This window comes from Mus caroli, unplaced genomic scaffold, assembly GCF_978045245.1.
Source record: "Mus caroli unplaced genomic scaffold, Mus_caroli_1 scaffold_12, whole genome shotgun sequence".
Classification (NCBI taxonomy): domain Eukaryota; kingdom Metazoa; phylum Chordata; class Mammalia; order Rodentia; family Muridae; genus Mus; species Mus caroli.
Genome location: NW_028227267.1, coordinates 27,157,654 through 27,173,903, shown reverse-complemented (window position 1 = coordinate 27,173,903; position 16,250 = coordinate 27,157,654). Strand labels below are relative to the sequence as shown.

At 51.5% G+C, this 16,250-nt stretch overlaps 2 protein-coding genes across 3 annotated transcripts in view; one reads left to right on the top strand and one right to left on the bottom strand.

Annotated features, from left to right (window-relative positions):
• LOC110309561 (synaptotagmin-15) overlaps nucleotides 1-8,678 on the bottom strand; it is a 26,642-nt gene extending 17,964 nt beyond the window's left edge. Inside the window, exon 1 of the mRNA XM_085829014.1 lies at nucleotides 8,300-8,678. Within this exon, the coding sequence (XP_085685140.1) occupies nucleotides 8,300-8,678 (379 nt within the window). The remainder of the gene's footprint in view (nucleotides 1-8,299) is intronic.
• Gprin2 (G protein regulated inducer of neurite outgrowth 2) lies at nucleotides 8,211-16,250 on the top strand. 2 transcript variants are annotated; one of them, XM_029469219.2, is made up of 2 exons: nucleotides 8,211-8,248; nucleotides 13,984-16,250. In XM_029469219.2, exon 2 carries the CDS (start codon nucleotides 13,990-13,992, stop codon nucleotides 15,355-15,357), a length of 1,368 nt encoding a protein of 455 aa, XP_029325079.1. In that variant the 5' UTR covers nucleotides 8,211-8,248; nucleotides 13,984-13,989; the 3' UTR covers nucleotides 15,358-16,250. The 2 variants fall into 2 exon arrangements, with proteins under 2 accessions (XP_029325079.1, XP_085685052.1); XM_085828926.1 differs by having other exon boundaries at nucleotides 8,219-8,248; nucleotides 13,988-16,250.

Sequence of the window (16,250 nt, the reverse complement as noted above, 5' to 3'; positions counted from 1 at the left end):
TCCTAATAGTGCTATTCCCTGGGCCAAGCATATTCAAACCACCACAGGAGGGAACAAACAGACAGGCTTGTGGGGCATTTCTCCGCACTTTGTGGATGGTGACATGCTGAACAAGACTGACAGGAAGAAGAAAGGGGAATCGCAGATGGAATAGTGGTCAGTGTTAGTTGGCAAAAATCCCCCTTTAGAATCAGGAATGGACACGTGATTTATTTGTGCCAATGAGAGTAGAAGCAATGTTTGTCACTTCCCAATGGAAACTTCTAGAGCAGATGTGTAATTTATCATGGTTCGTTGTTTGTTTTTTTCCATAGAGGTTGTAAAAACAGGTGTCAAGAAGCCGCCACAAGGCTTTCCTACCTGTCATGGGACTAAATCGCGAAATAAACTTTTGTTTTGTTAGTCTGCTGATAATTTCATACAGTATATGTTACTGACTCTTGTCTATATTGATACAGGCCGACTGTTAGCAGTATGTGCATGCGCATGGTCATCAGCAAGATAACAATCAGACTAGAAAGGACCTAAAATCTAGGACCCAACGGGCACACACAGTGTTCATTTCTTCAGAGTGAAGGTTGTGTTCATGTTCACTTTCCCAAGAATTGCCTACAGGGCCAAGCTTCCTAACTAGAGCTGCCATTGGCGTGGACCCTGGGATCCACCTACTCACATCCCATCTGCTTCTTCAGTGCTGTCCTCTTCTCTATCACAGAATAAGCAGGCACAGCATCCTTGCCTCCTTCTTAGTGTAACAGAAGCCATGTAAGGCACAGCTTGAGACTCAACAGCTGTGACGGGTGTGGGAGAAGGCTACAGCCGACAGAGGGACGGGCTGTTTCCCAGAGGGGTCGCAGATGGTGTTTTTGTTGTCCTTAATTTTTATTTTCACTTTTATTTTCGATTGTGATGCATGATGGGAAATTCCCAAAGAATCAATAGAAATATTATGTTGGAAAGAAAAGAAAAAAGAAAGGAAAAGGGGAGGAAGGAAGGAAGGAAGGAAGGAAGGAAGGAGGGAAGGAAGGAAGGAAGGAGGGAGGGAGGGAAGGGAGGGAGGGAGGGAGGGAGGGAGAGAGAGAAGGGAGGGAGGGAGGGAGGAAGGAAGGAAGGAAGGAAGGAAGGAAGGAAGGAAGGAAGGAAGGAAGGAAAGAATGAGGAAAGAAAGAAAGAAAGAAAGAAGCCATCGGCTTGACATCTAATGTGCAAAGCAATAGACATTCTGTCAGTAGAGGGCGCACTGTGGTTGAGAGAACAGCATGGAGCAAAGGCAGGAGAAAGCCAGACTAGGAAGCCCCTGGAAGGAAGGCCTGGAACTATTTTTGGCTCTGTGTATTCAATCCTGAGGACTTTCTAGTTCTATTTCAAGTCCATGTTCTTCCTTAGAACAACTGATTTTTGCTCCTGAGCAAGCTTTTTGTGGTCTCTGACTTACGGTTCAAGTCTGAAGTTGTGTTTCGTCCAGGATGCCTGTACAATCCTCCCAAGGCTGCTGATTAGCGTGCCTTTAATGCCCGTTGGAAACAAGGGATAAAAATTTACCCCAAAAGGTTTAAATAAAAAGGCAATGCAACTTGTTTCCATAATTGAGGTATGGAGGGAAGAGTTAGGTCTTGGTCTTCCCTGAACTGAAAGCTCCAGTGTAGACTGGGGCGTTCCCCGAGCCTCTCCTCGGTTGGCCTTGTATAAGATGGTTGTAGCATGATTAGTGCTCGCACACCCTTAGGGAAAAGAGTGTCTCCCCAAGAATCTGCCAAAGAATTCATATTACTTATTCTAAACGGGATATATGTTTGTCTTGAAATAGTCTCTATAGCCACGCTAAGGTGGCATAGGGATTGTCACACCCCTTTCCTCTGAGGCCCTCCTACAGCACCTGGGTGGAGAGGAGTGGAAAGGGTGACTAATCTTTGAAATATAGGTCGAACCGCTGGAAGAGAGGCTTCGTCTCAGACAAGCTTAAGCAAGAGAGAAGTTTCTCCATCCCCTGCAGGCACTTAAGCAGCCTGGAAACTCAGGTTTTTTCCCCGTTGTGCTTCACTATTCTGGGTATTGTTTATCTTGGTGGGTTAAGACATTTCCCCAACATCTCTACTGCCCCCTATTCAGTAGCAATAGGAAGAAAGGGCTGTCGGGACAATTGCTCCTCTGGTTAAAGGATTGGCTCTCTTCACTTCAGACCTGCTGTTCTGGGAGATGTGCAAATATATCTTGCTATTATTCTCAGAGATAAGACTTCTCTTTAAATATAGAAAGAGATGAAGGCAATTGGGGAGTAATTAACAGTCTCAGCCTGGGTGTCCCTCAAGTCAGCCAAATGTCTGTGTTCTCTGTCCTTCTCATATGTAGTGTGTCCTGCCCCTGGGAGAGAGAACCCTAGGGCTCACATCTAGCTCCAAGTCTGGTTGCTGGGCAGAGCTAGCCTGCCCCATTAGATTTGCATGTGCTCCTGTCTGATACAGTTATGGCTCCATTCATTTAGTGACATTTCCAACCATCTCTCTTAGAGCCAAAGGTGACTTTTTAAGCACTGTAGAGAATGGCAAGTCACGTACTGTGGAATGGTGCAACAGCAGCTTCCAGATGTCTAGCCTGCCTCATACACATATCTAGAAACTGCTTTGTCTTAGTATTTCTATTGATGTGATGAAACACATGAGCAAAGTCAACTTGGGTAAGAAAGGCTTTATTCAGCCTATAGTTCCACATCACAGTCCATCACTGAGGGAAGTCAGGACGGGAACTCAAACAGGACAGAAAACTGGAGGCAGGAACTGATGCAGAGGCCATGGAGGAGTGCTTCTTACTGGCCTGTCTTGGTCAGCAAAATAATGGCTGATATGGGGTAAAGGTCATATAGCATTCTTACAGAAGCCAGGACTGTCAGGGGTGGTTCTGTTGCTCTGATTGGGAATCTGCGTGTGAATGCTGAAGGTCCTGTTCCCCAATTGGTTCTTCATCAATCAATAAAGATGCTAGTGGCCAATGGCTGGGAGGAAGAGGCAGAACTTCTAGGTTCCCGAAGGAAGGCTAGCAGACAGAAGAGGAGGAAAGAGGATTGTCCATGTTTTGAGGAGAGAGAGCTACCAGCCGTGTGAGATTGCGGGTGGAGTGGCCATTGGCCACTTCCCCGACTGGACCCCGGGTAGCAGGCGAGAGATTAGAAAAGTAACTAAGCTGAGGGCAGATTTAGAGGTGCAGAGCTGGGAGTGAAAGGAAGGGCACATTAGCCGAGGAAGGCTTAGAAGAGTCCAACCATTGAGCTAAAAGCACATTAAAAATAAGCTAATGTGTGTGTATCTCTTTCACTTGTGGATCCACAGGAACTTGGGTGGGGCTGGTAGCACGGTCCACCTGGAGCTTAAAGTGAGCTAGTAGAAACTACACACTACACAAGACCACCTGTCCACAGGTGACACTTCTGACAACGGCCTGGGACTTCCTGCATTAATCATCAGTCAAACAAATGCTCGACAGGCTTGCCCACAGGCCAGTCTGGTTGGGATATTTTCTCATTTGGGGTTCTTTCTTCCCAAATGACTTGGTGTCAAAATGACATAAAAGTTTGTCATACAGGCTTTCCTTCTGGAAGACAGTCCCCATTCCAAATAACGGCTGATATGGGGCAAAGGTCAACTTCTCTTTCATGTAAAATCTGGCCACGAGTAGTCTAGAGCTGATAGGCCACCCTTTTGTTGGGGCATAGGCTCTGACATCTCTAGGGTCTTGCTTTCATTGGAATGGAGTAAACAACCTTCCTATCACATTTCCATTGTTCTTGTGAGAGAGGGGAGGTATAAGCCTATTGCTTCTGAAGAGCATAAGCAAGGAGCCACTATATTGGTTTTGCTCACCTCTCGTGGGGCAGAACACATGCCTGTAGTTTGTTTCATGGTACCTGGGATGTAGTTAGTGTTCTGGACAGTGCTCTTGGCTAGAGGATTTCCCACAGGTGGGAAGAGAATAGACTAGGGTTGATCCGCAGGGTCTGTCCTGGGGAGCCGGAGAGCATGCCGTTAGAGGCCATCCTCTGTGTGCCCTGGACCTCTGTTTCCTTCCATCACTGTGACCCAGTTGTTCTTTTGTGCATCTGCCATCAGTCTCCCTGAACACCTATCTCATAATGCAGGCCTTGGGGCGAAGACATCTAGAAATCAGTCTAGTCTGTATTTCAGGCTCACAATCTGGGACTTCTAACTATTAGGGATTCAGGAAAATGTAGAGTTGAACTAAGGTGGAATTCTTGGAAAAACTACCATCCACCCATCCACACAATCACCTACCCACCCATCTGTCTGCTCATCACCTATTATATACCTGGGGAGTCACTGTCCTTTTATTCATAGAGTTAATGGCTATAGGTGTCTCTTGCATTGTGGGGATATTTTTGTTAGAAAAACAGATACAACTTGACATAGCTGAAGCTTTCTCCTCCTCAGCCATCAGCACAGTGGTACATTCTGACTCAGCATCTCTTCTAAAACTCCAGAGGATGCCATGCGCTGCTCCACCCTGCAGATGAAGGGCTCCTTTCCTCTGCCCCAGGCTTGTCAAACAGGCTCAGGAAGATATTAGTATGTGAGCATTTTAGATACCAAGATTTTTAGGTCAGGGTTACCAGGAGGAAAGAGACTGAATCCCTCACTATTGTCATAATATTTCTTCTTGCTGCTACTGTTACATTAAAAAACGATACATGCCCCTTCTCCTCTTTAGCTCACCTTGGATCTCAGCTCTTTGAAGACTTTGCACAGCAGTTCTATCTTCTGCTTTCCTGTACTCTTTCTCTCTATGTGGGTCTACTCCCTTGAAGTTGAGCATGCTCCATTCAGCACCACATGCACACTACCCTGTCTGTTTTTGGCCACCCTGTCTCCATTCCTCCTTTGAGGTAAAGAATGGTGTGTGTGTGTGTGTGTGTGTGTTCTCGGTGGGTCAATGGGGATCCCGGAGAGGCATTCTTACAGAGGAGCAATGACAGTTAGTGTTAATTGTTAATGTGACAGAACCTAGAATCACCTGGGTTGATATGGGTCTCTGGAAATACCTATGAGAGATTATCTTGATCAAGTTCATTGATGTGAGAAGATCAGTCTTAATTATGGATGGGACAATTCCCTGGGCAGAGGAGACCTGTCGGAAGGAACTGGAGAAAGTGAGCCGAGTATTAGCACAAGTCTGTTGCTCTCTGCTTCCAGGCTGGGAACGCACTGTCTCAACTGCCTTGACTTCACTGCCCCAGTGGACTATGTCCTAGAACTGTGAGCTAGAATAAACCACTTCTCTTCCAAGCTGCTTTCATCAGAGTATTTTATCAGGGAAACAGGAAAAGAAACGAAGACAGGTGCCATGTGCTTCCTACCAAGGCAGTAGCTGTGTGTGACATCAAGGACTGTTGTGTCACCTGGCTCCTGCCTTGCAGAGGCAAGCCGGTTTTTCAGTGTCAGCTTCCATTGGTGCTCCATGCAGTCTCCTGCACACTGCCCTTTTGCTTAGCTTAAGCAGAATTAACGAGGCAAGATATGGCATATTAAAAACCAATCAAAGGGAACAAAACCAACTAAAATGAAAACAGCTTTCTTGACTCCCATCTTTCTTTCCAGTGACATCTATCTTCTCCTCTTTGTGGCCATGCTTCAGTTGACTAGGTACATACCTTGTCAGTGTCTCCTCTCCAAACCATTCCTCTGCCCACCCCGGAGTGTCTGTCTCCAGCACTTCTCTAGCTGCCCTGGGTCACTTTTCTTCTATGCTGTCTAGTTTCCAGTCCTTGCCACTTGGTTTCTTGTAGCTGGGCCCCTAAGCCTTCCTCTCACTCATCTCTTCTCTGAAGATCATACCCCTGAGTCCCCTGTGTGTCTGTGATGCTCACACCTCCCAAGAAACTCCTGCTACTCTTCTGAGTGATGTCAATGTCTTACCATGCCCACTATGAGCTTCTGACAACATCCCATGACTGCTCCTCTCAGCAAATAGCACGTGGCCCATATGGTAGATAGACCTCTCCTTACCATAGTGCTCTGCAAAGTCCAATTTGTTCCTTACTCCCAACAGCCATAGCTTGTACCTTTAGAGTCTAGCATGGGGGAGAGTGGTGGGCGACTGTGGGATGGTGGTGGTTGGCAAATAAGTGATCATGTGATCACCAGAGTGACGGTGGCAAGAATATTGCACAGAACACTTTCACAACTGTGGCCTCCCGGCAGTCCAGAAGATAGGGAGGTAATTACCATTGATTATCAGATGAAGAAACCGATTCCCAGAGAGATGAACAGTCCTGCCTGGGTGTGGGATCACAGGGTAAATGAGTATGTTGGAAGTTAGATAGGAATTGTTATCTAAGTTTCTCCTATCCCAGGCTCTCCCTGAGTCACTACTATAGCCAGGAGAGCCCCTTGCCAAGTCATAGGACCAGTGTGCCAAGAGGCCAAGAGCCAAGTGCTATTCAGAGGGCCTGGTGCCATGGTCCCGTCAGATCATACCTGTGTGTATCCACTATGGCAGACATCCATTGACATCCAGTCCTGAATAGGCTTCCTTGGCACATACACGGCAAGGTTCTGTTCAGGATGCCCTGGAAGCTAGGAGCCCTGGGCTTGGGCTCTGAGTCTCCTCTCAGTGTCGTCACATTTACCTCATCCCTTCTTGGGATGTAAGTGACTTCTGTGGGAAGGGACTATGAGGATGAGAAGAGTGGCAATTTCTGGGAGGGACAGGAGTTGGTTAGTGTCCCTGGTGCAGAAATCTTCTATAGACTCTTTGGAAAGGATCCTTCAGGCCGGCTGTGAGTAGCAAGAAAGCAAGAACCTGAGGCCCCTACTTGTATACCCAGTAAGCGATGCAGCGAGCTGCACCGTGGCTGGCTAGACCCAACCAGTGTAGCTCGGGCTCCATCTTAACGCCTGGACCCCGGTGGCTGTAGAAGCAGAGCTTCCACAGGCCTGTGCAGCCCTGTCAGGGTGCTTAGCTCTTCCAGGATGGCTGTTTTCCCAAACTGGAGAGAATGCTTTGAGGACCTGCTGGGAAGGGGTGACTGGAGGAAACTTAGGACTTTCTGAGAAGATAGTGAAGCCATAACTAGGAGAGAGACAAAGATGGTGTTGGTTCCCCATAACTGCATGGGAAGAGTGTAGACAACCCTAGGCAAGTTGGGGCTCCAGGGCTGCTGTCAACAAAGGAGTGTGACACTTTGACTTAGTTCTCTGAGACGGGGACTCAGAAGAAGCCCAGTCTCCTCTTACCCTATGATCCTGGGTACCTGGGCATTCCTTGATGGTGGACTGGGTCTGGTCAGATCTAGGTGGGGTAGCTTCCTGTCCTGTGTGTCTGGGGATGCTGGAGCAAAGCTATAGGGCTCCTAGACTTTCCATGGGATCAGGCAACCTAGAATCGGTAGAGCTTTTAGGAAGGGACACAGTGGGATCTAGGGAGGAAATATCAGAACTGCAGGGAATTACAGGAAAATAATTGAGGCTCCAGTGAGGTCTCTCCCCACTGGGAGTCACTGTGCATGTCAGCTCTTTGCATCCCTGAGGTAGGCTGTGAAACCATCCTCTCGTGGGATTGAGTCAGAGGGCAAGGGTGGAAATGGTCCTGGAAGTGGATAGATTGACAGGTTATCAAGAATGTAGACCTTGAAGGACATGGCTGAGGGTGTGACTTTGGGACTATGAAGCTGGGCAGGTACTCCCAAGGACCACACTGCAATCGTAAGCCTTGGATTTCTCCCTGAGGTGAGTCTAGAGCTGAGAGCATATTGTTGGATCCAGCAGGCCTGAAGACTCCCTAACAGGCAAGGCCTCTAGAGAGCAAGACCTGGGGAAAGAGGTGGGTGGGAGGCCCAAGAATTGTGAGAGGTGGGGCAGGACGATAAAGGACATGGGGGGCGGGGCCACAGGGAATGGTCAGTGGATTCTGGTGTCAGAGGGAGGGATTGAAAATCTCTAAGGATGTGAATTTGGGACCTGGAGGATTTGCCGGAGCTAGCCACGCAAGGCAAGGTGGGGCACGGAGGGACTGGGGCAGGACGATGGCGCCCTTTAGGGGTGGGAGATTGGAACACAGCGGCCGGCTCTGTCGGGAAGGTTGCACAAAATGGATGAGCCCAGTGAGGAAACAGCCTTGCGGGGGAAGGGTCGGGAAGGGGGCTGGGCGGCTTGGGGGCGGAGCCTAAGGGAATGGCATGGGCGGGGCCGAGACAGGGGGCGGGGCCGGGACGCAGAGCCGTGAAGAGGCGGGGCGCGCCTAGGTGAGTGAGTCGCCCCCCCCCACAAACCCCCAGCACCCCTGCTCCGGGTACCGGTGCCAGTTTCCCCTTCTGGCCCTTGGCAGCGCAGGCTCCGCGGCCAGCTGCACCACGGCGGGGCTAGACCCAGTGCGGCTCCATCTTGGCGCCGGGCACCTGTGGCGGCCGCAGGAGCAGCGCTTCCGCCGGCCTGTGCGGCCCTGGAGGCGACCGGGTGAGAGGCTGGCTCAACACGAGCCGTGGTGGGTGCTGGGGTGGTGTGGGCGGCGCCGCCCCTTCCTGGACCCCTGAACCCTTTCCTCACCGCTGTCTGCGCCGCATTCCTCCGCACGGTTGCCTCCCCCTTGCCCTCTCCCGTCCTCTTTTCCACGTCCCCTTTGCCCAGTCGCCGGGTTTTGTTTTTGTTTTTTCTCCGCCCGGGACCCGAGCCCATCGTCCTCCACTCCGCCTCCCTTTGCTTCTTCCCTCCCGGGTTCTCCTTTCTTCCATCCGCATCCCCCACCCTGTCCTCTGTTGCCAGCACCCCGCCCTCTTCTGCTCAGGAGCATCCCTACCAGCGAGCTCACTGCCCCATATCCTTTGAGTCTTTGTCCTGGAAAGGTCTGTAGCCTAGATCCGAGGCTTGGGTGTGTACTTCTCCCTAGACCACTGTGGGTTTTGCTCTGGAGGTTCGGGGAAGGGAGCCCTGGCCAGCGAGGCTGCGTGGTGTGTGGTGCGATCAGGCCTTTGACCGCAGCAGGGGCGGCCTGTGTTTGGCATGCGGAGTGCTGCTGTGAATGAACGTTCTTTCCTGCAGGATCACACTGTAAACCCGCCTGTGCCATGGCCACAGTGAGGCGTGTGCCCATGTTGTGGCACTGTGCTGGGGAGTGCAGGTAGGATCTTAGTGGCCTCCTGCTGTTGCAGTTGACCCTGAGACACATTCAGCCCACTGTTAGCACCTGAGTGAGCAAACCCTCACAGATTTCAGGCCTTGGGACTCTTAGGCGTTCTGGGACTCTTAGGGGTTTCTCTATGGTGAGCAGGGTGGCGTCTTGGAGCTTTTTTCCCCCACGCATACCCCATTCCTGGCATTTCTCTGCCTTTAGGTTCTATGCCATCTCATTAAGGTTAGAGGCTACGAGGGGCTGATTTTATTCTCGGAGCTGCCCCACCCACCTTAAGGGATGTCTTTTGCTGCGTTCTCCATTCGGCTTGAGTGTTCCTGTTAGGCCGTTTATTTGCGCTGGCATGATCAAACCACTAGCTGTAGGTGGCCACACCCCTCTCTACAAGGGATTTGAGGTATCTGTAGGGGCTATCCCTACCTGGGCCTTTCAAATTCCTTATGTTAACTCTGTGGCCAGTCCTGATTCTCCTCTCACACCCTGCTCCCTCCTTTGTCAACATGCTTGCCTTTTTGTGGCTTTCTGGACACAGAGGTTGTCATCTAAGCACCTGCTGCTTGCATGAATGACTTCGTGTGGTCTGAGATAGGCCCTTTAGAAAGAAGCCTTCCCCAGTCCACCCCTAAGGTATGGGCTTCTCAGCTGGGGAGAGAATCAGAATTTCTAACCAAGTGGAGCCCACGGACTCAGGCTTGGGCTAGTCTGGAAGCTTCTGAAAATTGGGGGGGGGGTGCTTCTTCAAAATGGCGTTGATAGTTGCTGCATGTGAGGGTGGTTGACTCTCTAGTTGTTGACAGTAGAACCTGAGGACAGTGACCACACGATGTCATCCACAGCCGTCACAACGTGCTCTTGGATCCCTCTGTGTGTCTGCCTTTTGTGCGGTGCTAAAACGCCTTCCCAGGAGAGAGTGTGTGGGTATGTGTATGTGAGTAGGAGTGTTTGATCCTCTGGAACTGAAGTTGCAGATAGCTGAGAGCCGACCAATGTGAGTGTGTGTGCATGAGCCGTATGTGTCCCTAACCACTGAGCTCTCTCTCTCTAGCCCCATCCCAGATCTCTTTTGGGTAAAACTGGAACCTGCCCATGACTGCAACATGGCTTTCTAGGCATGTGGCATGTACACCACAGCCTTGTGTGTGCGCATAGCCTACCAGATGAAGGCTTCAAATGGGCCCTGGGAAACTTAAGGGTGATGATGGGGTTGCCGGGAAACTGGTGACATCACAGGCTAGGATGAAGGGAACAAGACTTGGATGATGAAGCTTCCCTGTGGGGCGTCTTGGTGGCTTCCTAAAAGGTCATCTTTGCTTCTAGCACTTTCCCAGTGCTAGTTCCTACAACACTGTGGTCTCAAGTCACAGCCATGATGGAGGGGAATGATGACGTCATGCCATTAAGTTCAGCCCTTACAGCCACCCAGTGGGGTAGGGCTTACTTCAGATTTGTAGAATGGGTACAGTGAGGCTCACAGAAACCCAAGAGCAGTTGTGCAATGTGCAGCAGAAAGAAGAGCCAGTATTAGGAGCAGAGCCTCCCTTTCTTCCTCTCCCTGGGGCTCCATCTCCTCAGCCTAGCCCACGTGTTGGTGACAAGGAGCTGGAACTCCCCCACCCCACTCCCATGTGCCAGGGGTTACCTAGAATTGCTTCCCTTGGAGCCCTTCCTCCCCTGGGGCTGGTAAGTCCCTCCAGATGCATGGTGCTAAAAATTTGGGGGTACTTCTTCCAAATGACATTGGTCCTTGCTGCCTGTGAGCCAAAGGCTCAAACACACACACACACATTGCAAGAGGTAATGTACATACACGACACAGTGTGGTCTGAGCTGGCACTTTGCTCATCCTACTGGGCATATCCTGAGGCCTAGATTACTGGGCTGGGGCAATATTGCAGCCTCTGACCCAGGGGATCTCTCTGACTGAACTGGTTTGGGAGTTTCCACAGAACTGGGGTTTTCATTTCAGATCGTCACTGGTCGTTTGCTGTGTGCGGTGGCTGGTGAGGCTTTGAATCAGCCGTTTGCAGCCGTGGGCTCCTCGGTGTTTTAGGGTTGCCCTAGGGCTGAGTGTTGTCACTTGCTGCTTGTACGTCGGCGGAGTAGATAAGGTAACCAGATCAATGCATAGCTTTCCACCAGGGTCTCTGGTCACTGGTCTCTCTGGGAGATGGCTAGCTCTGGGCACTGGGCAGTGTCTAGGGAGGCAGGGACAAAAATATTCTCCTGCTAATGGCTTCTCACTAGGTCTTGCTGTGGGTTGGGGTACCCTTAGTCTTGTACCACCTGTTTCCTCTGGGAGCCAAGGGACTGGCCTGTTCTTTATGTTCCTTCTGTTCCCTAGGAGGGTCTGTAGTGGGTCTCACCCTAGGGCTGTGTAGATTTTTTTTTTTTTTGATGGGGTTTCTTCAGGGTTCTTAGACATCACTGGGTGATTGTCTCCCTGCCAAGGATAGCTTGATGCCCACAGGACTTCCAGTCTGAGATGTCTTCCTGCCCTCCTTATTCCATGCGACCTAAGAATTGGGTGAGGTGGGTGGATGGGGGTCAAGCTTTGCACCTGTTCATTTGTCCCATTGGCAAGCCATGAATATCATCAGGAGCGGCAGAGGTAGGGATGGGTCCTGGAACTCTGGGTGATTGCAGTAGTCAGGGCAGAGATCTGCTTGCTTCGGGGCATACTCATGGGCCTGATTGTTGACAGAGCCATTGGCTAACTCTGTGCCCTTGGTCAGACCACTAAGCTGCTGAGCTATGACCTCATTTGTAGAATGGGGATGATGAATTACATCACCAGGTCACCGTGACAGTGGAATGAGGCAGTGTTTGCGAAGGATATGGCCCAAGCCTGTAGCATCCAAAGCTCTTATTATCAGCATTGTGACTGCCATTAGTTTCAGGCTTTCACCTGATGGGTGGTGTTCGAGCTCTCCGAGGGCAGCTAGAGTCCTTTCTTTGCCACTCATCCGGTCTGACTCTGGATGTGAGGAACATCTGGGTAAGGACACTCCTTACCCAATTGGCTGTGTCCAGAGTGGCATGGCCCAATACAGTGACCATTAGCCATATGTGGCCAGTTATTTAAATTGTTCATCAGAAATTCAGTTTCTTGGTCACAATATTCACCTGACAGATAATACTAGTACTAACACAGGTAATACTGACTAGTGCCCAGCACACTGGATAGGACAAGGTTCAGGATTTCCATCAAAGCAGGCAGTTGTGCTGGACCAGACTCTGCCATTAGTCTTTAAAACTCTCCCCACAGAGTCAGGGGGATATTTCTCATAACAGCAATGGAGTCCACCAGCCCTCGCCACATTCCATTTTGGGTGGCCTTGTTCCTGGCCTGGGTGGTTTGGCTTCCTGTCAGTCTTTATCAGCCAAAGGTAGGTGGGGAGGACGAGGATTGCCTAAACCAAAACTGTTGTCTTCTGTATCTGCCTCTCCAGCCCATCCTGCCAGTCTGACAGGGAGTCCCTCGGTGATCTTCCCCACAATCCAGGGCTGGGCTGGGCTGGCCTGACCCTCTGGCCCTGCCCATGTCCCAGTCTGCCTGTCACTTTCTTGTGTCACCTGGCCACTTGTTCCTTCTCGGCATCTCCTCCCTCTCTCCAGCCTTGGCTTCCACGAGAATTCTCCAGAAAGTTGTTCCTTACCATCCTTGTGAGTCCTTTGCCTTGGCAGGGCCTTTCCTTGCACTGAGCTCTGGGCACTTGGCCCACTCTTCCATGGCCTTGTTCTTAAGTCCATTCTCTCTGTCAGCCATGCAGCAGCTGTCCTCTGAATGCCAGCTGCATGTCAGGGCAAGGTGCTGACCTCACAAGAAGGGACAGACTGTAGTCCCGACTCTGCTAATTTCAGGGGAAGGGGCTGAGGGTCGGCCAGACTGTTCCGTCCCAGCCCGGTGATGCTGAGTCCAGAATGGAGGCAGCCTAGGTGGGCCAACCGGGAAAGGTTCTCAGGAGGAGGTGGTGAGGTGGAAAGGGGGCGGTGGGTTTGGTGCTAGAGGAGGCACGCTGGGGAGAGAGAGTCGACATTTTGCAGAGGATATGTCTGATTTTTGCCATTGGGCTTCTCCCCAACCCCCCACTGCTGGATGGTCACCCCAGGCACAGCCAGAACTAAATGATTCCATATTCCCAGCCACTGCAGCCAGCAGGGCCTCAGGAAATGGCTGTGGATGAACGAAGAAATGCCGAGTGAGGCTTGCCATTAAGGGCTGATAGCAATGTCCTCTCTAGGTGTAGGGTGAGAGTCAGGAACCGTAAAAGACAATCTGAGACGTGTCACAGTTCAGTAGGTCAGGCTGGAGAGGACGGGACAAGGGCATAAGAGAAATGGGGACACTTCTCAGCATACCCAGTATTCATTGCTTTCTTACCTCACAAACTTTCTCAGAGCCCCAAGTCTGTACCCAGGAGGCCCCACTCCCTGTTAAAGTGGATGCTGACAGTGCCAGGAATACTTGCTGTGCTGGCTGATAAAGTTGGCCATCTTTCTGTGTTGATTGACAGACAGCTGCTTTCCCGAAGCCCTCCTCCTGATGCCACATGCACCTGGCCTCTCCCCTAGTCTTCCCCCAGCACCCATACCTATCTCATAAGTATGGCAAACAGCTGGCATAATGGTGGTCTCCAGGGCCTATTTCTGGGGTAGTGATTATTAGATATTTTCAAGGTTATCTATGCATCACATGGGATACATAGATTTGAGGTGTCTGACATGTTTCTTGTCCCTGCCAACCTTAGGGCTCTGATCAGTCAGGCAGGCTGCGACCGAGGCTGGAAGAATGCAGCCACCGAGGTGTTAACACTCAGCTTGACTTCACTCACTTATTTTTCTCTCTTGTAGGCAGCCATGAGTTCTAGCCACCCTGAACCAGGTGCCCGGGAACCCCAGAGTCCCCGTCCACAGGCCCTGTCTCAGAGTTCTTCCAGCTTGCTGTGTGAAGGCCGGGAGCAGAGGCCAGAGCTTCGCAAGAGTGCCAGCAGCACTGTATGGCGGGCCCAGCAGGGTGAGGCTGGTTCTAGTCCCCAGATCCTGCAGGAGGAGGTGTGCCAGACTGAGATCCCAGAGCACGTGAAGACTGCAAGCACTGCGTCACAGACTGGGGCTGGAGGCCACTGGAGGAGCAGCACTGTTGGTAATGTGTCTACCATGGGCATCGGTGATCTGTGTCGCCTACGGGCCCCCAGCGTGGCAGCTGTGCAGAGGAGCCACTCAGACTTGGTACATAGTACCCAGACCCGGGGTCATGGCAGTGTTCAGAAGCCCAGTCTGAGCTGTTCTGCCCTTGGCAGCTCACCTGTCCACAGGGCTCAGTTGCAGCCTGGCAGTGTTGCTGGACAAGGAGGCCAGACCCCTGCACCCCTGCAGAGTGACTCAGCTCCAGAGGATGGGACTTCTAAATCAGCCTGCACGTTGGGGGAGAGTCAGGTGTGGGTGCCAACCGTAGAACTAGAAGATGCATCTGGTCTCCTCCACGGTCCCCAGGGTGAGCCCAAAGCAACTGGACAGCCACCTACCACTTCCTGCCACACTCTGCCTCCGGCAGCTCTGCTTTGCACCCTGGGGGAGGCTGTAGCTGGTAGCTGCTGCCATGCCCTGCCTGCCAGAGGCATCCTGGCCTTTCCCAAACTGGTGGCGTCAGTCAGTGAGTCTGGGTTGCAGGCCCAGTGTGGGATGAAATTCCACTGTAAGTTGTCTGGGGGGATTTCTGGGCACCCTCACTGCTGTGTCCACCCTTGGGGGCCTACAGGGCTAGCCACAGAGTCTGGCTCCAGGACCAAAGATGTGTGGACCATGACCTCAGCCACTGATTTGGCTCTGGGTGTGGCATTGGCCCAGGATGCCGGGGTTCAGGCAGCTCCCGTGGCAGCCTGCAAGGCTGTGGCTACCAGCCCATCCCTGGAAGCGCCTGAGACTCTGAACCTATTTCCAGAGGTGATGCTGGAGTCCGGCCTGCGACAGGCATCGTCACCTGTGAGGGATGTACGATGGGATGCCGAGGGCATGACATGGGAGGTGTATGGAGCCTCTGTGGACCCTGAGGTGCTCGGCATTGCTATCCAGAAGCACCTGGAGATGCAGTTTGAGCAGCTGCAGCAGGCACCAGCCAGTGAGGACAGCCTGTCTGCGGAGGGCCGAAGGGGCCCCCTGCGGGCAGTCATGCAGTCACTGCGGAGACCCAGCTGCTGTGGCTGCTCTGGAGCGGCTCCAGAATGAGGAATTGTGACCCTGGAACTGGCTACGACTCTAGACTTGGTCCTAGGCCAGTGACAGGCACAGTGGAGACTCCATGCCACTGGGACCCACCTTCTAACTTGAATACCAGCCTTGCTCGGGCTTGTGGTTCCATGCAGCTGGGCTGTCTTTTAAGGGCTTGATTCCCAAGAGCCACTTCTTTATCCGTTCTGGGCTCTGAAATGTGGGACAGGGATTTTTGCACTGCACAGAAGTGAAATCCTGACTTCTTTCCTGTGAAAGTACTTAACCTTTTGGTTTGTCTGTCCCACAGACCTTTGCTGTCACTCCCCTGGGACTCTTGGTAGTTTTATTTTTACTAGAATTGCTAGGAACTAATGACTTTTGACATTACACAGAGGCCCCAGGTGGTGGGATTGCCCCAGTCTCTAGAGAACTGGTTTTACCAGAGGTCTCCTGCATACCACATTCTGTACTCGTCACCTGACCTTGTCGAGGTTCCTCCTCCTTACCCCACTTTCCGGATGTCACAGCAGATGTCTTGCAGAGATCTAGCTGATGAGCTCTAAAGTATAGTTCGATATGGAATGAAAGGCTTAGAGCCTGGGCTAGACCAGCCCTGGTGTTAGCCTGTGATACACACCTGGGCCAGCTCAGTGTAGCTTCGGAGAGGGAGAACTAACTGAGTCTGCAGCTCTGTGAGAAACAGCCTCTGCCCACGAAGTGTGGGCACCTGACCATTACAGAAGGGCTGCTTGTATCCTTGGAGGGGGTTTCCAAAAGCCTGCCCTGCAGGTCACTGTGCCAGGCTCCCTGCCTCAGGAAGTAGAGAATAAGTGCCAACCTGTCCCCAAATGTATTACAGTGCTTAAAAGGGTGCCATTGCTGCCCCACTCCATAGGATTTTATTTAGC